This window comes from Oncorhynchus keta, chromosome 29, assembly GCF_023373465.1.
Source record: "Oncorhynchus keta strain PuntledgeMale-10-30-2019 chromosome 29, Oket_V2, whole genome shotgun sequence".
Lineage (NCBI taxonomy): Eukaryota > Metazoa > Chordata > Actinopteri > Salmoniformes > Salmonidae > Oncorhynchus > Oncorhynchus keta.
In genome coordinates this window covers 2,394,905-2,418,147 of record NC_068449.1, presented here as the reverse complement: position 1 = coordinate 2,418,147, position 23,243 = coordinate 2,394,905, and the positions used below count along the sequence as shown (strand labels likewise).

The 23,243-nt window shown below is 43.5% G+C and overlaps 1 protein-coding gene across 1 annotated transcript in view; it reads right to left on the bottom strand.

Annotated features, from left to right (window-relative positions):
- Positions 1-3,363: 3,363 nt before the first annotated feature.
- Positions 3,364-23,243, bottom strand: part of atl1 (atlastin GTPase 1) — a 32,634-nt gene continuing 12,754 nt past the window's right edge. Inside the window, 12 exon segments of the mRNA XM_052485612.1 lie at positions 3,364-5,003; positions 5,320-5,334; positions 7,290-7,568; positions 9,233-9,385; positions 10,537-10,608; positions 13,725-13,843; positions 15,624-15,840; positions 17,769-17,861; positions 19,192-19,248; positions 19,439-19,489; positions 20,091-20,195; positions 22,167-22,301. Of these exon segments, the coding sequence (XP_052341572.1) occupies positions 4,878-5,003; positions 5,320-5,334; positions 7,290-7,568; positions 9,233-9,385; positions 10,537-10,608; positions 13,725-13,843; positions 15,624-15,840; positions 17,769-17,861; positions 19,192-19,248; positions 19,439-19,489; positions 20,091-20,195; positions 22,167-22,301 (1,422 nt within the window). The 3' untranslated portion in view covers positions 3,364-4,877.

Genomic DNA, 23,243 nt, shown 5'->3' with positions numbered 1-23,243 from the left:
CAGGGAGGTTCTGAGAACGTTTTACTATGGTTCCAGGGAGGTTCTGAGAACGTTTTACTATGGTTCCAGGGAGGTTCTGAGAACGTTTTACTACGGTTCCCTGAAAGTTTTCCTGGGAGGTTTTATTAACCTTATGAGAACGGATATTATTGGTTATTTGAAGGTAATTAAATAACGTTCTGACAACGTGTTTCAATAAGCCTTTTAATAATACTGCTAGCTTAGGTTAACTGTTTTTGTTGTGGCATGGCATCAGTGAGATTTTAACCTATGATTTTCTATTGTCTATTCATGGAATTAGTCCACTGCGCTACTAGGATGGCGCTAGAATGTTTTTTTTTTTACTCATACAAATCTGTTCCATTTCGTCTATTCAAACAGACCCCATTTCAAAACAAACAAGCACTCGTTAATATCAGGTGTGGCCAATTAGTGGGCGCGGCCAACACACCTGAACATACTTAACAAGATAGAGGATAGAGAGAGTTTTGTTGATGCAGAGAACAGAATGTATAGGTTTTTAAATAACATTCTTATAATATACTTTGAGCGTTACTAATGTTTTATTGTGTCTTTTTATGGAAACGTTCTGAGAAAATCATTTTAAATTGGACCATAATGAAGTACTGAAATTCCCACAGAAGAACGTTGTTTCTTAACGTTCTCTGAATGTATTGAGAACATAACTTTAAATAGAACCACGAGGAACCCCGTAGAAAATGTTATGCTGGGCCTTCTAACTGGCTCAGTGGTTCCAGTCCAGGCTCTGGCGGCGCACAATTGCCGTCCGGGTTAGGGGAGGTTTGGCCGGCAGGGATGTTCTTGTCCCATCGCGCACTAGCGATTCCTGTGGCGGGCCGAGGCGCAATGCACTCTGACACGGTCGCCAGGTATACAGTGTTTCCTCCGACACATTGGTGCGGCTGCCTTTCCGGGTTAAGCGAGCAGTGTGTCAAGAAGCAGCGAGGCTTGGCTGGGTCGTGTTTCGGAGGACACACGCTCTCAACCTTCGCCTCTCCTGAGTCCGTACAGGAGTTGCAGCGATGGGACAAGACTGTAACAATTTGGATACCACGAAAAAGGGGTATTAAAAATGAAATAATGTTATGCTGATTTAATTACATTCCCACATAGGAAAATAAGGTTCTGGTTATGTGCTAGCTGGATAGCCTGCACCATTCCCAGAACACTGTGGGAAGGTTTTAAATAACTAGGACAAGACAACGCTCTCACCAAGATCTAAGAAACATATAGTTCTCAGACCGTTATGTGCTAGCTGGGAATGGTCTCACTCATCTTTCTGTACAATGGACTAACATCTGTTGCCTCAGCCCTCACTATCTACTAACATCTATTACCTCACTATCTACTAACATCTATTACCTCACTATCTACTAACATCTATTACCTCACTATCTACTAACATCTATTACCTCACTATCTACTAACATATATTACCTCACTATCTACTAACATCTATTACCTCACTATCTACTAACATCTATTACCTCACTATCTACTAACATCTATTACCTCACTATCTACTAACATCTATTACCTCACTATCTACTAACATCTATTACCTCACTATCTACTAACATCTATTACCTCACTATCTACTAACATCTATTACCTCACTATCTACTAACATCTATTCCCTCACTATCTACTAACATCTATTCCCTCACTATCTACTAACATCTATTACCTCACTATCTACTAACATCTATTACCTCACTATCTACTAACATCTATTACCTCACTATCTACTAACATCTATTACCACACTATCTACTAACATCTATTACCTCACTATCTACTAACATCTATTACCTCACTATCTACTAACATCTATTACCTCACTATCTACTAACATCTATTCCCCCAGCCCGTCACAACCTACTCACCTAGCCAGCCCGTCACACCCTACTCACCTTGCCAGCCCGTCACACCCTACTCACCTTGCCAGCCCGTCACACCCTACTCACCTTGCCAGCCCGTCACACCCTACTCACCTAGCCAGCCCGTCACAACCTACTCACCTAGCCAGCCCGTCACAACCTACTCACCTAGCCAGCCCGTCACAACCTACTCACCTAGCCAGCCCGTCACAACCTACTCACCTAGCCAGCCCGTCACAACCTACTCACCTAGCCAGCCCGTCACACCCTACTCACCTAGCCAGCCCGTCACAACCTACTCACCTAGCCAGCCCGTCACAACCTACTCACCTAGCCAGCCCGTCACAACCTACTCACCTAGCCAGCCCGTCACAACCTACTCACCTAGCCAGCCCGTCACAACCTACTCACCTAGCCAGCCCGTCACAACCTACTCACCTAGCCAGCCCGTCACAACCTACTCACCTAGCCAGCCCGTCACAACCTACTCACCTAGCCAGCCCGTCACACCCTACTCACCTTGCCAGCCCGTCACACCCTACTCACCTAGCCAGCCCGTCACAACCTACTCACCTTGCCAGCCCGTCACACCCTACTCACCTAGCCAGCCCGTCACAACCTACTCACCTAGCCAGCCCGTCACAACCTACTCACCTAGCCAGCCCGTCACAACCTACTCACCTAGCCAGCCCGTCACAACCTACTCACCTAGCCAGCCCGTCACAACCTACTCACCTAGCCAGCCCGTCACACCCTACTCACCGAGCCAGCCCGTCACAACCTACTCACCTAGCCAGCCCGTCACACCCTACTCACCTTGCCAGCCCGTCACAACCTACTCACCTAGCCAGCCCGTCACAACCTACTCACCTAGCCAGCCCGTCACAACCTACTCACCTAGCCAGCCCGTCACACCCTACTCACCTAGCCAGCCCGTCACAACCTACTCACCTAGCCAGCCCGTCACAACCTACTCACCTAGCCAGCCCGTCACAACCTACTCACCTAGCCAGCCCGTCAACCAAGCCAGCCCTCACACCCTACACCTAGCCAGCCCGTCACAACCTACTCACCTAGCCAGCCCGTCACACCTACTCACCTAGCCAGCCCGTCACAACCTACTCACCGAGCCAGCCCGTCACAACCTACTCACCTCGCCAGCCCGTCACACCCTACTCACCTAGCCAGCCCGTCACAACCTACTCACCTAGCCAGCCCGTCACAACCTACTCACCTAGCCAGCCCGTCACACCCTACTCACCTAGCCAGCCCGTCACAACCTACTCACCTAGCCAGCCCGTCACACCCTACTCACCGAGCCAGCCCGTCACACCCTACTCACCTAGCCAGCCCGTCACACCCTACTCACTGGTCCATGTCTACTAAACTATCCAGGGAGGTTCTGAGAATGTTTAACTATGGTTCCAGGGAGGTTCTGAGAATGTTTAACTATGGTTCCAGGGAGGTTGTCTACAATGTCTACTAAACTATCCAGTGACTTACCCGTAATCTCATCCCCGGTAGTCAATTCTGTTCCAGGCTAAATGTGTGACCATAGAGACACCATAGGCTATATCGGCCCGATTCAGAGAACATGGACTTAAATCAGCATATTTTTAAAAGTTTTTTTTTAAGTCAATTTATCGCAAGTCTGAATATAGGGTCCCACCTCCCCAAACCAAAACATGTATGAGGGGGTATGTTTTATAGACCATAGACAGTGGATGATTGCGTTCTGATCAACACGTGGCATCATTATGCAGCGAGACGTGTGAGTGCTGTCGTAGCTATATGAAACTGTAGTTGCATGACATGGCTACGCAGTACCTATATTACAAAAAAACAAACCAAGTGCCAGGTCAAAGGTCAAGCCCTAAACATGTGAAATGTCAAGAAATACAGCGCACTGAAGATAAGCTTGGAGAATCTAAAATGGTAGACACTGATGATTTACCATGCTGACAAAAAATAGGTATATTTAAACAAAGACTTTGCACGTGTCCCCAATGACATCCTATTCCCTATAGAGCACATTAGGCTCCTGAGTAGCACAGTGGTCTAAGGCACTGCATCTCAGTGCTAGGGGGCGTCACTACAGTCCCTGGTTCGATTCCAGACTGTATCACAACCGGTCGTGAGTCCCATTGTTAAAAATAATTTGTTCTTAACTGACTTGCCTAGTAAAATACAATGACCTTTAACCAGGGCCCTGGTAAAAGAAACAGTAGTGAACTATATAAGGAAGAGGGAGCCATTTGGGGCAAAACCATTGGCTTTCAAACATGGAATAATTTCCTTTAGAGAAGCAGCACTTAACCTGATAATCAATATACATGGACCGTCCATTCTGTTTATAGGTCAGAGGTCAATTTTGATTTAAACTTCTCCTCAATGGCATCTTCCATTCATGAAATCCGAAGCATTGTCTTTTCCGGACAGATAACATTCTAAAGCGATGGTGATGATGCTGACCGGTCGGTGCTGACGGCCGTCATGCTATCTCACGTAACACAATGAAATCAACGGTTAACTGTAACTTACTGCACCGCCGTCCAGACAAACTGCTGATAGGAATTTGCATGTGGAGTCTGTGGATCTGTACTCATCCTTTCCTGCTGTTCTGTGTGTTATTTACAGATGTCTTTTCTTACAGACAGATAGAAGAGGTTGAATGTGGTCTGTGAAAGACAATGATGTGTGAAATGCCCATTATTATTTGAAGGCAACAGGCCAAGCAACCCAGTTCAAAGGGAGATTATGCCACTACTTCTGGGACATTACATTTGTCCACATATAGATTTAAAATAGTGAACGTAGCTGGAATTTTTTCCGGCCAATACCATAGTAAAAGAGTGTCCCAACGGGTGAGGATGCCTCCCTCCTCATTCCTGCTTCTCCTCCCCCTCCTCTATCCATCATGCTACTGAAAAGATTCCCAGCAGTCCCTGCTGTGCTCTGGCCAATCAGGTCGCCGTGTCAGTTCCTCTTCCTGGTGGGTTCCTCGTGGGTATCGCTCGTCTCTCCGGGGGCCTGGGGGCCAGGGAACGCATGGTGGTACAGGTGCCTGTGACTGGCTGCAGCAGTATACAGCTTATATAGAGCCTGGAAAGGCGAATAGGAGAGGAGAGGGGAAAAGAGGAGAGAGAGAGAGAGAGAGGGGTCGTCACTATCTGGCAAAAAAAAAAAGAGGGGTGGAATTCTACATATTAACCGTTGTCAGAATGCTAAAGATAATTTGTTTCAAATGTGCAATATGGCAAAATACAGAAAGGGTCAAATGTAGACTTCTACAGAGCCTGAACAACAGCAGAGCAAGAGGTTGCATTTGGGACTTTAACCATTATTGGAATGCTAAAGATAGATAGGATAACATACAATAAGTTCTACACTGACACAACTCCTCCCCCAGTGTACTTACCTCATTTGTGCTTCCCTGTTGCAAAACAACAATAAAAACAGAGTCTTAGACAAATAATAAAAATCAATATAATCAATATAATCAATATTTGTTTTCTTCAGAAACTTAAACTCTAAAAAAAAAAGGCTTTGATCATTTCCAGACGTTGTATTGGTTCAACGCGGTCATCTGGGTGTATGTCGCCACCTAGTGGTTTGGATGCCCTGTAAATACATGTCTCTAGGTCAGGGGTCTTTTCTACCATGAGAGCTAAATTAACTGCTGATTTTTTTTTTTTTATAGCTTTCAAATAGGAACATTATTTTCTCCCTGCAACTCTTCCCCTGGTCCTTAGTGTGCAAGAGGAAGTAGTTCACTATGTTTTCTGTCAATATACCCGGTTAAATAATGGTTCATAAACAGGGGGGGCTCTATAAAATTAGAAGATATTTTTTCACCAAATTATATTTTCTCAGGTTTAAAATTACAATAATTCATAGAGAAACAACAAAATTGGATGTTCTGAGTCCATGTCAATGTTTAAATCACAACAGAATACCATTTTGGTCTGGAACGAAATGAACACATTGTATAATTCCCCATAATTGTGCATCTAGCCCCTTTAATTGCACATCTAGCAGATGAGGAATGTTCCATCTAATTTTCCAGTCTAACAATGGTTCTGTAATGCTGCTGCTCATTCCGTGGCAAAGCTTGCAAACAGGTAAGGTTAGCCTACTTTATAGTTAACATTGACTAGAGAAAGTGTTGGGGGAAAGTATTTCTAGGCAAGTCAGTTAAGAACAAATTCTTATTTTCAATGACAGCCTAGGAACAGTGGGTTAACTGCCTGTTCAGGGACAGAACGACAGATTCAGCTCTGGGGTTTGAACTTGCAACCTTCCGGTTCCTAGTCCAACGCTCTAACCACTAGGCTACCCTGCCGCCCCTAATCACTCTTGTGTAGCTTGTGAGTATCATAGAAATGTTATAATAATTTGTAGCTCTAACCAATCGGACTCTACGGACTTTTCTGCAAAAAGACCCGCCCCCCCGAGCCCTTTCGGGGTCCGCCCTTGTCACACAACCCTCTCTTGCTCAGGCACCATTAATCACACAGTCTAATTGTTGGCATGCAGAAGAAATAGACGAACCCAACGGTATAAACCAATCACACAATGTTTAAAAAGTGGTTAGGAGTCCAAAATGTGCCCGCCGTTATGGTGAGACTCATTGGGTTAAGCTACACATTTAAAAGATAACACCGTGGAGTATGTAACCGATGTGAAATGGCTAGCTAGTTAGCGGTGGTGCGCGCTAATAGCGTTTCAATCCGCGCGACATCACTCGCTCTGAGACCTTGAAGTAGTTGTTCCCCCTTTGCTCTGCGAGGGCCGCGACTTTTGTGGAGCGATGGGTAACGATGCTTCGAGGGGTGACTGTTGTTGATGTGTGCAGAGAGTCCCTGGTTCAAGCCCAGGTAGGGGCGAGGAGTGGGACGGAAGCTACACTGTTACAAGTGCATGGTCAGAAATAAAATACCGGATCGACTCAATTAGAGGTAGAGTAAGGTGGCAATGTCCTAAACTGGACACCTTATCCATTTGACACACTGAACTTTCCCCTTGGTAGAGTTCTAGGATCAGCTTCCTTTCCCCCAATTGTAACTTTATCCATTAGTGGGGGAAACTATAAACTGAACCCGGCACAGCCAGAAGAGGACTGGCCACCCCACATAGCCTGGTTACTCTCTAGGTTTCTTCCTAGGTTTTGGCCTTTCTAGGGAGTTTTTCCTAGCCACCGTGCTTCTACACCTGCATTGCTTGCTGTTTGGGGTTTTAGGCTGGGTTTCTGTACAGCACTTTGAGATATCAGCTGATGTACGAAGGGCTATATAAATAAGTGTGATTTGATTTGAACCAAGATCAGGGTCTAGGCGCAACTTCACGCTACTCCTCGTGGCCATATATAAAGCGAGTTCTGGGACTTACCTGGTCCCAGAGGGCTCCAGCCACCTGGTCGATGACTTGACCCAGCTCTCGGTACTCCCCAGAGTAGCGTATGTAGGCCCAGGTACACAGGGTGATCAACGCCAGGCCCAGAATCATATTACACACGCTGGCGATGATGTCCACCCCCACGAAGCCTGTGATGCCCGCCACCACGTACATGCTGAAGATGACCACGAACAGCGTGGCCGGGGTGCGGGCGGCGTGGAAGATGTTCTTGGAGTCGTTGTGCTTGATGTATTGAACGAACACCTCGTCCACCTGGAACAAGGTTGGTTATGTTTAGTTTTGCAAAAGTCGAGTAAATGTCCGGGTTTTTCAGAAATCCAGGAATCAGGAGGGAAAATCTGCAATCCTTCAACCAGGATTTCTGGAAAACCGGAATTCTGGCAAAGCAACACTAGTTAAGGTGATTGTTTCCACTTCCCAGCTAGCACATTTGGTTCCTTGGAAGTTGTGGGAATGTACGTTTTTGGTTTCTCATTGGTTCTGAGAACGAAAGACATTGCCTGACGGGTAAAACTGAACTTAAAGAAAAAATTCTGAGAACGGTAGTGAAAACTTTGCCTGTTCTGGGAACATATATTTTTAGGTTCCAGGGAGGTTCTGATAATGTTTTACTATGGTTCCAGGGAGGTTCTGAGAACGTTTTACTATGGTTCCAGGGAGGTTCTGAGAACGTTTTACTATGGTTCCAGGGAGGTTCTGAGAACGTTTTACTATGGTTCCAGGGAGGTTCTGAGAACGTTTTACTATGGTTCCAGGGAGGTTCTGAGAACGTTTTACTATGGTTCCAGGGAGGTTCTGAGAACGTTTTACTATGGTTCCAGGGAGGTTCTGAGAACGTTTTACTATGGTTCCAGGGAGGTTCTGAGAACGTTTTACTATGGTTCCAGGGAGGTTCTGAGAATGTTTTACTATGGTTCCAGGGAGGTTCTGAGAATGTTTTACTATGGTTCCAGGGAGGTTCTGAGAACGTTTTACTATGGTTCCAGGGAGGTACTGAGAACATTTTACTAGAACTTTTAATAACACTATAAGCGTGTTTCTTTTTTTATTGTGGCATGGCATCAGTGAGATTCAAGACTATGATCTTCTGTTCTCTATTCATGGAATGAGTCATCTGTGCCGCCAGGATGAAGCTAGCTTGCAATGTTTTTTTTTTATTCATACAAATTTGAGTCTATTCAAACAGACCCCATTTCAAAGGAAAACAAGCACTCCTTAATATTAAGATGAGGTGTGGCCAACGCACTTGAACACGCTTAAAAAAAGATAGAGGATAGAGAGAGTTTTGTTGCTGCTGAGAACAGAATATAACTGGGTATCTTGCAACAAATACCCATAGGCTCTCACCAAACTCTAAGAAAAATATGGTTCACAGAACGTTATGTGCTAGCTGGGTTGCCACTTGCCAAATATGTATTTAACGGGCGGGTTCAGGGCACAGATTAAGTCCTTAGTCTAATCTGTGTCCGGGAAACCGCCCCTCAATGTTTATGTATTCAGGTGGATTGTTTGAAATGCTGAATGAAGCAGAGGTGACTCAAGACATACACTCTCGTGATGAGGTGTGAATGCTCCCATTGACTCCGTAAGGCCAGCAGGCTTTTCTTCTATCTTTTATGTAACAATTTTTTTCTTCTTTTTTTTTCTTACTATTATTATTTTTATTGGTGCGTAACTGTTATGAAAGTTGTATTGTCCACTTTGTTTTGTATTTAAACGCCACTTTAAATGTGTACATGACACTGCAACAAAATGTCCCCATTTGGGACAATAAAGTCAGTAAGTGAGGTAGCCTTACTTCTTTGAGACTTAAAATCGGTCTCGCCTGACCCTCGACCCGAGAGGGAATTTCCGTAATTGGGCTAACGGCTATGAAAGATATTGGTTTCCCGGGTGGGGAGACCGCGGTGACGTACTTCTCCCTCCAGCTGTAGCAGGTACCGTCGGCTGAACTCCTCCCCTCCCATCTTCTTGACCCCACGGAACACCTGGAGGGCTTCCTCTCTGATGTCACTCTGTCTGGCCTGGAGCTCTGCCGGGGCCAGGAAGGGCCGGTCCCCACCACACACCTGGAGAGGGAGGGAGGGTTATTAGATACCTTCACCATAGTGTGATAATAGAGCAGTGGTTCTGAAACATCTCCTTGGGGGACACCCAGACGTTCCACAAAATTGCTGTAGCCCTGAACAAGCTCACCTGGTTAACCTGGTCAAGGGTTTGATGATTAGTTGACAAGTTGAATCAGGTGCGCTAGTTCTGGAATAGATCAAATACATGGAACGGCTGGGTGTCCCCCGAGGAGAGGTTTGAAAAACGCCTGAAAAAGATTATTAACTCTCCAGGAGAACGACTATTGGCCGAGGGGAAACGACTATTGGGGGTACGCCGACGCCGACTATTGGCCGGGACAACAACAGCGACTATTGGCTGGGGGACATTAGCCGGGGGGGGGGGTCAAAAACGTTTCTGGATCCGGGAGGGACAACAGAAGCTCTCAATAGGTCTCAGGAAGGCAACAGCATCAGCATTTTAATTGGAGGTAAGTATAGAAACAACCTTCTTACAGTACCTGCTCCATCTTCCTGTTGTACAGGTCTCAGGAAGGCAACAGCATCAGCATTTTGAATTGGGGGTAAGTATAGAAACAACCTTCTTACAGTACCTGCTCCATCTTCCTGTTGTACAGGTCTCAGGAAGGCAACAGCATCAGCATTTTGAATTGGAGGTAAGTATAGAAACAACCTTCTTACAGTACCTGCTCCATCTTCCTGTTGTACAGGTCTCAGGAAGGCAACAGCATCAGCATTTTGAATTGGGGGTAAGTATAGAAACAACCTTCTTACAGTACCTGCTCCATCTTCCTGTTGTACAGGTCTCAGGAAGGCAACAGCATCAGCATTTTGAATTGGAGGTAAGTATAGAAACAACCTTCTTACAGTACCTGCTCCATCTCCCTGTTGTACAGGTCTCAGGAAGGCAACAGCATCAGCATTTTGAATTGGGGGTAAGTATAGAAACAACCTTCTTACAGTACCTGCTCCATCTTCCTGTTGTACAGGTCTCAGGAAGGCAACAGCATCAGCATTTTGAATTGGAGGTAAGTATAGAAACAACCTTCTTACAGTACCTGCTCCATCTTCCTGTTGTACAGGTCTCAGGAAGGCAACAGCATCAGCATTTTGAATTGGGGGTAAGTATAGAAACAACCTTCTTACAGTACCTGCTCCATCTTCCTGTTGTACAGGTCCCTGGCTGCTGCCACTGCTGCCAGGTTGTTGGCCTCCGCTGTGGCCTGAGGAAAGACAACAAAACACAACAGAACACATGTTATATCTTCGTCGGGAATATATATATATATGTGGCATAATGCATTGTAATGCGGTAAGCCTTGGCTTGTCTGAGCCTGTTTCTGTAGTGAGGCAGCTTATGAGAATGGCTCATAGGAGCAGGGGTCTATCTCCTGTTTCTGTAGTGCTAGGCAGCATGATGTTCAAGTACCAGCAGCATACCACCCTGCATCCCACTGTTGGTTTGCCTCTGAAGCTAAGCAGGGTAGGTCCTGATTGGTCCCTGTATGAGACCAGATGCTACTGGAAGTGGTGTTGGAGGGCCAGTGGGATGCACTCTTCCCTCTGGTTTAAAACAAATATCCCTTTGCCCCAGGGTAGTGATTGGGGACATTGCCCTGTGTAGGGTGCCATCTTTCAGCTAGGACGTTAAACAGGTGTCCTGACTCTAACCTCGGTGTCCATGGCTAAATTCCCAATCTGGCCCTCATATCATCACGGTCACTTAATCATCCCCAGCTTACATTTGGCTCATTCATCTCCCCTATAACTATTCCCCAGGTCGTTGATGTAAATGAGAATGTGTTCTCAGTCAACTTACCGGGTAAAAAAACCACCAACTGGACATGACGCTAACCCTTTCCTTGTTCCACATTTTGTTGTGTTACAACTTGAATTCAAAATGAATTACATTCATAAAAATAAAAAAACTTTACATTAGTATTCACACCCCTGCTGTCCTATATACATAGACTTGGAATCACTGGTCCCTTTAATAATGGAACACTGGTCCCTTTAATAATGGAACACTGGCCCCTTTAATATTGGAACACTGGTCACTTTAATAATGGAACACTAGTCACTTTAATATTGGAACACTAGTCACTTTAATAATGGAACACTGGTCACTTTAATATTGGAACACTAGTCACTTTAATAATGGAACACTAGTCACTTTAATAATGGAACACTCGTCACTAAAAATAATGGAACACTGGTCACTTTAATAATGGAACACTGGTCACTTTAATAATGGAACACTGGTCACTTTAATAATGGAACACTGGTCACTTTAATAATGGAACACTGGTCACTTTAATCATGGAACACTGGTCACTTTAATAATGGAACACTGGTCACTTTAATAATGGAACACTGGTCACTTTAATAATGGAACACTGGTCACTTTAATAATGGAACACTGGTCACTTTAATAATGGAACACTGGTCACTTTAATAATGGAACACTGGTCACTTTAATAATGGAACACTGGTCACTTTAATAATGGAACACTGGTCACTTTAATAATGGAACACTAGTCACTTTAATAATGGAATCACTGGTCACTTTAATCATGGAACACTGGTCACTTTAATCATGGAACACTGGCCACCACAAGTTGTGTGGTTGTGGTCAGTAGTTGTGTGGTCACGTTTAGCAACAACCATACAACTACTGACCACAACCACACAACTACTGAACCACACAACTACTGACCACAAACACACAACTACTGACCACAACTACTGAACCACATAACTACTGACCACAACCACACTATACGTGACCACACAACTACTGACCACAAACACACAACTACTGACCACAACCACACAACTACTGACCACAACCACACAACTACTGACCACAACCACACAACTACTGACCACAACCACACAACCACAGATCCAACTACTGACCACAACTATTGGCAACAACCATACAACTACTGACCACAAACACACAACTACTGACCACAACCATACAACTACTGACCACAACTACTGACCACAAACACACAACTACTGACCACAAACACACAACTACTGACCACAACCACACAACTACACAACCACACAACTACTGACCACAACCACACAACTACCAACCACACAACTACTGACCACAACCACACAACTACTGACCACAACCACATAACTACTGACCACAACCACAACTACTGACCACAACCACAAATACTGACCACAACTACACCACAAAACTACTGACCACAACCACACGACTACTGACCAACCACAATGACCACAACCACACGACTACTGACCACAACCATACAACTACTGACCACAACCACACAAAATCTGACCACAGCTACTGACCACAACCACACACTACTGACCATAACCACACAACTACTGACCACAATCACACAACTACCAACCACAGCTACTGACCACAACCACACAACTACCAACCACAAATACTGATCACAACCACAAATACTGACCACAACCACAAATACTGACCACAATCACACAACTAGTGACCACAATTACTGACCACAATCAAATGAAATACTGACCACAACACACAATCGCTGACCATAACTACTGACCACAACCACACAACTACTGACCACAACCACACAACTACTGACCACAACCACACAACTACTGACCACAACCACACAACTACTGACCACAACTACACAACTACTGACCACAACCACAACTACTGACCACCATTACTGACCACAACCACACAACTACTGACCACAACCACACAACTACTGACCACAACTACACAACTACTGACCACAACTACTGACCACAACTACTGATCACAACCACACAACTACTGACCACAACAACTGACCACAACTACTGACCACAACCACACAACTACTGACCACAAATACTGACCACAACCACACAACTACTGACCACCACCACACAACTACCGACCACAACCACACAACTACTGACCACAACCACACACCTACCGACCACAACCACACAACTACTGACCACAACCACACACCTACTGACCACAACCACACACATACTGACCACAACTACACAACTACTGACCACAACCACACACCTACTGACCACAACCACACAACTACTGACCACAACCACACAACTACCGACCACCACTACAGGTCAAAACTACTGACCATAACTGCACAACTACGAGTGCCAAGCAGAGACGCATTGTGCCCCATTTTTTGTCTTTAATATGACTCAGTATTTAGTATGACTCGGCCGGGGACTGTACTCCGAACTTTCCAATCTCAGGGAACTTTCCAATCTCTAGCCACAAGGCCACCTTTAGGCATAACACTATAAGCTATAAGACAAGGAGGTAATCGTGTACCTGCAGCATGGACTTAGGGTGTGGCAGCTCCTCACCCTGGTAGATTTTGATGTATGCCTGAAAGAAAAAAGATAATGTCACCAAACACCTACATTACCAGTCAAAAGGTTTGGACACACCTACTCATTCCAGGGTTTTTCTATATTTCTACTATTTTCTACATTGTGAAATAATAGTGAAGACATCAACACTATGAAATAACACATATGGAATAATTTAGTACATGTAGATACATACAGTATCATATAGATACATACAGTATCATATAGATATAGATACATACAGTATCATATAGATATAGATACATACAGTATCATATAGATACATACAGTATCATATAGATACATACAGTATCATATAGATATAGATACATACAGTATCATATAGATACATACAGTATCATATAGATATAGATACATATAGTATCATATAGATATAGTATCATATAGATATAGATACATACAGTATCATATAGATACATACAGTATCATATAGATACATATACATACAGTATCATATAGATACATACAGTATCATATAGATATAGATACATACAGTATCATATAGATATAGATACATACAGTATCATATAGATACATACAGTATCATATAGATACATATAGTATCATATAGATATAGTATCATACAGTAGATACATACAGTATCATACAGTAGATACATACAGTATCATATAGATACATACAGTATCATCTCTTCAATCAACATATAGTGTCTCTATACATATAGATATAGATAGCAGGCAGTATCATATAGATACATTGCTATCATATAGTAGATCATATAGTATCATATTGATACATACAGTTCATATAGATCAGCAGCATACGGGACCAGCACCTAGATACATATAGTATCATATAGATATAGATACATATAGTATCATATAGATACATACAGTATAGGGATATAGATTGCATATAGATACATATAGTATCATATAGATATAGATACATACAGTATCATATAGATATAGATACATACAGTATCATATAGATACATACAGTATCATATAGATATAGATACATACAGGTATATATAGATATGGAACATAGGTATCATATAGATACATATAGTATCATATGCTATGACCATATAGATACAGTATCATATAGATATAGACCCTCATACAGTTAGGAGTATCATATAGATACATATAGTATCATATAGTAGATACATGTATAACAGTAGTGCTGATGACAGTATCATATAGATACATATGGTATCATATAGATATAGATAATACAGTATCATATAGATCATACAGTTAGATACATATTGGAAACATACAGTATATAGATATAGATACATATAGTATCATATGATATAGATACCCTAGTATCTAGGGAGATCATCTCTTCAATCAACCCTCTGTCTCTAACCTTGAAGTTCCAGGAGGCCTCTGCAGGTGATGTTGCTCGTTGATCTATGACATCCAGTTCCTGATGACCCTGACCAGCTGCAGGGAGATGAACCACGGACCCTCTGCACACGGGTTAGGGAGAAGATTGGAAAGGTCGTTATGTATAACAGTAGTGCTGATGACCCTGAGCTGGGAGATAACCAACGACCCTCTGCACACGGGTTAGGGAGAAGATTGGAAAGGTCGTTATGTATAACAGTAGTGCTGATGACCCTGAGCTGGGAGATAACCAACGACCCTCTGCACACGGGTTAGGGAGAAGATTGGAAAGGTCGTTATGTATAACAGTAGTGCTGATGACCCTGAGCTGGGAGATAACCAACGACCCTCTGCAAACAGGTTAGGGAGAGGAATAGTTGGCCTATAGGAGAAAAAAAACCTACTGGTGTCCTTCTTGTCATGGTGTGACAATTTCATAATTCCTTGAACCTTCTCTATTATATGGAATTTGATCAGACAGTTACCGTATATTTTTTGTAGGAAACTAACTGTGGGCTGTGTGTGTATTAAGACCGGGTGATCGTGTCGTAGTTGACCTTTGAGTCTGCCGTCGAAGTTGGGGTTGGTGGCCACTTTGAGTCCGGGGTGGGGCATCAGGAAGCAGGATATGTTGGTGAAGCAGGAGTGGATGTGTTTACGAACATTCTGCAGCTCCTCATGCTGGTTCTCAGAGATCTAGAACACAGACACACACAACCACAGACATGTACGGCCACAGACCAACCACAGACACACACAACCACAGACACGTACGGCCACAGACCAACCACAGACACGCGCAGACGACCACAGACACGTACAACCACAGACACGTACAACACAGGCACACACAACCACAGACACGTACGGCCACAGACCAACCACAGGCAGACAACCACAGACAGACACCCATGGGCACACAGACAACCACAGACAACCACAGACACATATCAACCACAGACAGACACCCATGGGCACACAGACAACCACAGACAACCACAGACACATATCAACCACAGACCGACACCCATGGGCACACAGACAACCACAGACACGTACAACCACAGACCGACACCCATGGGCACACAGACAACCACAGACACAGACCAACCACAGACAGATATCAACCACAGACAGACACCCATGGGCACACAGACAACCACAGACACATATCAACCACAGACAGACACCCATGGGCACTCAGTCAACCACAGACAACCACAGACACATACCAACCACAGACACGTACAACCACAGACACATACCAACCACAGACACGTACAACCACAGACCGACACCCATGGGCACACAGACAACCACAGACGCGTACAACCATAGACACGCGTGACCACAGACATGCACAGACACGACCACAGACACACATCAACCACAGACCAACCCCAGAAAGACACAGATCCAACCACAGACACAGACGGACACAGACAAACACAGACAGAGACACAACCACAGACAGAGACACAACCGCAGACCAACCCCAGAAAGACACAGATACAACCACAGACAGAGACACAACCACAGACAGAGACACAACCACAGAACAACCCCAGAAAGACACAGATACAACCACAGAAAAAGACACAACCACAGACAGAGACACAACCGCAGACCGAAACACAACCGCAGACCAACCCCAGAAAGACACAGATACAACCACAGACAGAGACACAACCACAGACAGAAACACAACCACAGTCAGAGACACAACCACAGACAGAAACACAACCACAGACAGAGACACAACCGCAGACCAACCCCAGAAAGACACAGATACAACCACAGACAGAGACACAACCACAGACAGAGACACAACCGCAGACAGAGACACAACCACAGACAGAGACACAACCACAGAACAACCCCAGAAAGACACAGATACAACCACAGACAGAGACACAACCACAGACAGAGACACAACCACAGACAGAGACACAACCACAGACCAACCCCAGAAAGACACAGATACAACCACAGACAGAGACACAACCACAGTCAGAGACACAACCACAGACAGAAACACAACCACAGACAGAGACACAACCACAGAACAACCCCAGACAGAAACACAACCACAGTCAGAGACACAACCACAGACAGAAACACAACCACAGTCAGAAACACAACCACAGACAGAAAGACACAGATACAACCACAGACAGAGACACAACCACAGTCAGAAACACAACCACAGACAGACACAGATACAACCACAGTCAGAGACACAACCACAGACAGAAACACAACCACAGACAGAGACAGAAAGACACAGACCAACCCCAGAAAGACACAGATACAACCACAGACAGACACAACCACAGACAGAGACACAACCACAGTTGGTAACAGTGTTGTTACTACTGATGCCGAGGCTGTGAGATCCATTCCTGCAGGGGATCACAGGGATCTGTATGTTTCTTCAGATGAAAACCTCTGCTTATATTATTATTATTATTATTATTATTATTATTATTATTATTACAGCTTACATAATTATGGAGAATAAATAGCATCCCTTTCAGTTTCAATGAATGACAAACTGTTAATATAACTGTTGTTGTTGTTGTTTTTATCTTTAGATGCACGAAAAATCATCTGTGACCTCTGACCTTGAGCCTCTTCTCCAGGAACTTCATGCCTCCTTCCTGTCCATAGCCAAACTCGTAAGGGAAACTCCAATCCCGGACTAGGAATATCATGGACTGAAACGACACACAGGTTCACTAGGTTACCACGCAGTAGGACGTAAACAGCATGAGCTGATGTGCAGTACCTCTAAAAATGTATGTAGAGGTGCGCTGACTAACATAGAGTAAAGTGTATCAAAATAAACAAGGCAAGTTTGTGACAGCAAGATGTTACTGTAACGGAGGTGAAACTGCTAGCTTAGTTAGCGGTGGTGCGGCGCTAAATAGCATTTCAATTGGTGACGTCACTCGCTCTGAGACCTTGAAGTAGCGGTTCCCCTTTGCTCTGCAAGGGCCGCGACTTTTGTGGAGCGATGGGTAACGATGCTTCGAGGGGTGACTGTTGTTGATGTGTGCAGAAGGTCCCTGGTTCGCGCCCGGGTATGGGCGAGGGGACAGTCTAAAGTTATACTGTTACACTACCAAAGTAGAGAGGATTTACAGTTCCTTCAGAATGTGTTCACACCCCTTGACTTAAAAATATATATTTTTAAAAGATTAAATTGAGATTGTGTCACTGTCCTGAGAAGAAGAAAAAAAACAATTTAATCTATTTTGAGGCTGCAACACAACAAAATATGGAATAAGTCAAAGGGGTCTGAATACATTCTGAAGGCGCTGTAAATAGTTCCTGCTCTGGTAAACTGAATTATTTTTTAAATAATTTGTTTTTGTTTAAGTAGGCAAGTCAGTTAAGAATGACAGCCTAGGAACAGTGGGTTAGCTGCCTTGTTCAGGGGCAGAACAACAGGTTTTTTACCTTGTCGGCTCAGGGATTCGATCGAGCAGCCTTTCGGTTACTGGCCCAACGCTCTAACCACTCGTCTACCTGCCACCCCAATTATCTTTGTTAAACCAGCCTTATTGCGTAAGCTCATAATTCTGTTTCACAGCATTCAGCCTGGCTCATAGAGGTAGAGAGAGGGCGTTTATTTGTATCTGTGTGATAATGGCTTCTGTGACAGGATGGGCAGCGCCATTAGGGGAATTCTCCATTTTAAAGTAGTGAATTTCTTCTTCTACTACTTGTATGAGTCAGTAAACAAACTTAAAGGGTGCATACTGCCCCCTGGAGGGTATTGTCTGAACAGGTATAAAGACAAGGTTGGTAATTTACTTCCTCCTGCAGTTATGGAATGTTTGCGTAGGAGTTACGTTCATTGGCTGATCTCTCCTGATGCGATTCATAGGAAGTCCCACTCAGTTGATTACTTCAAACGGGTGAAAGTCTTCAATGGTGCTGCCCGTGCTAAAACAGGCGTTTGGGTCACTAGAGATGTCTATCTAAGTCTATGGTCCGGTTGCGCAAGGCCAGAACGGAAGAACAGGAAGGGAAATGTCCTACCTGGAATGGCTTGAGGAACGTCTCCTCCATGGCCAGTCTACCATACTCAGTGAAGAGCTACAAACAGGAAAAGACAACATCGATCACAATCAGGAATTTAAAAGTCAAGTGAATTTATTGAACATGTTAGGAGAAACAGTTCATTTCTGTGGGGTGGGGGTGGGGGGGGTCATCATCTATCTGAACGTCTCCACAGTAAAAGACCTCAGTGATACAGTAGGTGATGTAATCAATCCGTCTACTGTACCTGTAAGTGTTGAAGATCATCCTCCTGGACATTCTGGGAGATGTTGTACACCTGGGAAATATAACATAATAATATATAATAATATATAATAATAATATAATAATAATAATATAATAATAATAATACAAATATATTATAATAATATATAATAATAATAATTATTATTATATATATATAATAATAATATATAATAATATAAATAATAGTAATAATAATAATAATAATAATATATAATAATAATATATAATAATATATATATAATAATATATACTAATAATAATAATAATAATAATATAACATAATAATAATATAACATAATAATAATATATTATAATAATAATATATAATAATAATATATCATAATATATCATAATAATAATAATATATAATAATAATAATAATAATAATAATAATAATAATAATAATAATTTATAATAATAATAATAATAATAATAATAATAATAATAATAATATAACATACAAGTGTTTGAAAGTTATTACATTTTCTACATTAAAAAAATGTATTATTTTTTGGGGGGCTAACAAAGGTAATCCTGAATAACAGAGAAGATCTACCGTCGTCAAGGTCTACAAGAAATGTCATTATTTATGTTCATCCACCCTCCTCAAGGTCTATCAAGAGCTGTTGTACCTGCATGGAGCTGATCATGGTGCTCAGTGCGAACACGGTGGCTGAATCCCTCAACGTCGACTGGCTGTCGAACGTTCCCTGAGTATCCATCAGTAGAACAGCCACCTGAGGGACGAGACAGGAGAACGTTAAGTCTTCACTCAACACCGAGTTGCAGTTTCACAGAGCTCGCAGAGGAATTCATAAGGGATATTCTTTAAGAATCAATTGGTGTGTACAGGTAACTGCCAAAATGAAGAGCACACACACACACACACACACACCGACATAAAGTGGCTTAATAGGGTGATGGGCCACCACGAGTCCCAAGAACCGCTTCATTGCGCCTCGGTATAGATTCTACAAGTGTCTGGAACTCTATAGGAGGGATGCGACACCAATCCCTCCACGAAGACTGAATCACATATGGTATACATATTTCCTCATGCTCATCAAACCATTCAGTAACAACTCGTGGCCATGAGGATGGAGGGCGTTTATCATCCTGAAAGAGACCACTCCCATCTGGATAGAAATGATTCCCCATTGGTTGAAGGGGATCACTCAGAATGGCTGTGTAGGCCTTTTTTTTATTGGTCTTTACCTTTGTCCTCTAAGGCGCTGAGTGGACCTTGAACCATGCCAGGAAAATGCAACCCCCCGGCACCATGACAGAGCCACCAGAACCCTCATTTACTCAGGTGTTTCCTTTACTTTGGCAGTTACCTCTACATGTCAATAGAACCGTCTGTATGATACATTAATTAACGTGATGAAAAAACATCTGTAAAGACAAAAATCACAGATTGGGCCTTTAACTGTAGTCATCATACAGAATCTACCCATAGGGCTCTGGTCTAAAGTAGTGCACTATATAGGGAATAGGGCTCTGGTCTAAAGTAGTGCACTATATAGGGAATAGGGCTCTGGTCTAAAGTAGTGCACTATATAGGGAATAGGGCTCTGGTCTAAAGTAGTGCACTATATAGGAAATAGGGCTCTGGTCTAAAGTAGTGCACTATGTAGGGAATAGGGCTCTGGTCTAAAGTAGTGCACTATATAGGGCTCTGGTCTAAAGTAGTGCACTATGTAGGGAATAGGGCTCTGGTCTAAAGTAGTGCACTATGTAGGGAATAGGGCTCTGGTCTAAAGTAGTGCACTACGCTCTGGTCTAAAGTAGTGCACTACATAGGAAATAGGGCTCTGGTCTAAAGTAGTGCACTACATAGGGAATAGGGCTCTGGTCTAATGTAGTGCACTATATAGGGAATAGGGCTCTGGTCTAAAGTAGTAGTGCACTATGTAGGGAATAGGGCTCTGGTCTAAAGTAGTGCACACTACTATAGGGAATAGGGCTCTGGTCTAATGTAGTGCACTATATAGGGAATAGGGCTCTGGTCTAAATAGGGAATAGGGCTCTGGTCTAAAGTAGTGACCTATATAGGGAATAGGGCTCTGGTCTAAAGTAGTGACTATATAGGGAATAGGGCTCTGGTCTAAAAGTAGTGCACTACATAGGAAATAGGGCTCTGGTCTAAAGTAGTGCACTATGTAGGAATAGGGCTCTGGTCTAAAGTAGTGCACTATATAGGGAATAGGGCTCTGGTCTAAAGTAGTGCACTATATAGGAAATAGGGCTCTGGTCTAAAGTAGTGCACTACGCTCTGGTCTAATGTAGTGCACTACATAGGGAATAGGGCTCTGGTCTAATGTAGGGCTCTGGCACTACATAGGGAATAGGGCTCTGGTCTAATGTAGTGCACTACACTCTGGTCTAATGTAGTGCACTATGTAGGAAAAGGGCTCTGGTCTAAAGTAGTGCACTACTAGGGCTCTGGTCTATGTAGGGAATAGGGCTCTGGTCTAAAGTAGTGCACTATATAGGGAATAAGGCCCTGGTCTAATGTAGTGCACTATGTAGGGAATAGGGCTCTGGTCTAAAGTAGTGCACTATATAGGGAATAGGGCTCTGGTCTAAAGTAGTGCACTATATAGGGAATAAGGCCCTGGTCTAAAGTAGGGCACTATGTAGAGAATAGGGTGCCATTTGGTACACAGCCAAACAGTGACAACAGGTCAAAGGTCAGGCTCTGGTACCTTGCGTCCATCTGGCTTGTCCACCAGAAAGACTTCGCTCCAGATCTGAATCCCTGTGGTCTCTCTCTCAGATCCACCCCTCCAGGAGAACCCAGTCAGAGGCTCCTCTGCCTCCCCCAGCCACTCTTCAGATGCCTGCGGACACAGATATAGACCAGCATGAGTCAATACATAGATACAGGCCAGACAATGATATAGACCAGCATGAGACAATACATAGATACAGGCCAGCCAATGATATAGACCAGCATGAGTCAATACATAGATACAGGCCAGACAATGATATAGACCAGCATGAGACAATACATAGATACAGGCCAGACAATGATATAGACCAGCATGAGTCAATACATAGATACAGGCCAGCCAATGATATAGACCAGCATGAGTCAATACATAGATACAGGCCAGCCAATGATATAGACCAGCATGAGTCAATACATAGATACAGGCCAGACAATGACATAGACCAGCATGAGACAATACATAGATACAGGCCAGCCAATGACATAGACCAGCATGAGTCAATACATAGATACAGGCCAGCCAATGATATAGACCAGCATGAGACAATACATAGATACAGGCCAGACAATGATATAGACCAGCATGAGACAATACATAGATACAGGCCAGCCAATGACATAGACCAGCATGAGTCAATACATAGATACAGGCCAGACAATGATATAGACCAGCATGAGACAATACATAGATACAGGCCAGCCAATGATATAGACCAGCATGAGACAATACATAGATACAGGCCAGCCAATGATATAGACCAGCATGAGTCAATACATAGATACAGGCCAGACAATGATATAGACCAGCATGAGACAATACATAGATACAGGCCAGACAATGATATAGACCAGCATGAGTCAATACATAGATACAGGCCAGACAATGATATAGACCAGCATGAGTCAATACATAGATACAGGCCAGACAATGACATAGACCAGCATGAGACAATACATAGATACAGGCCAGACAATGACATAGACCAGCATGAGACAATACATAGATACAGGCCAGCCAATGATATAGACCAGCATGAGACAATACATAGAT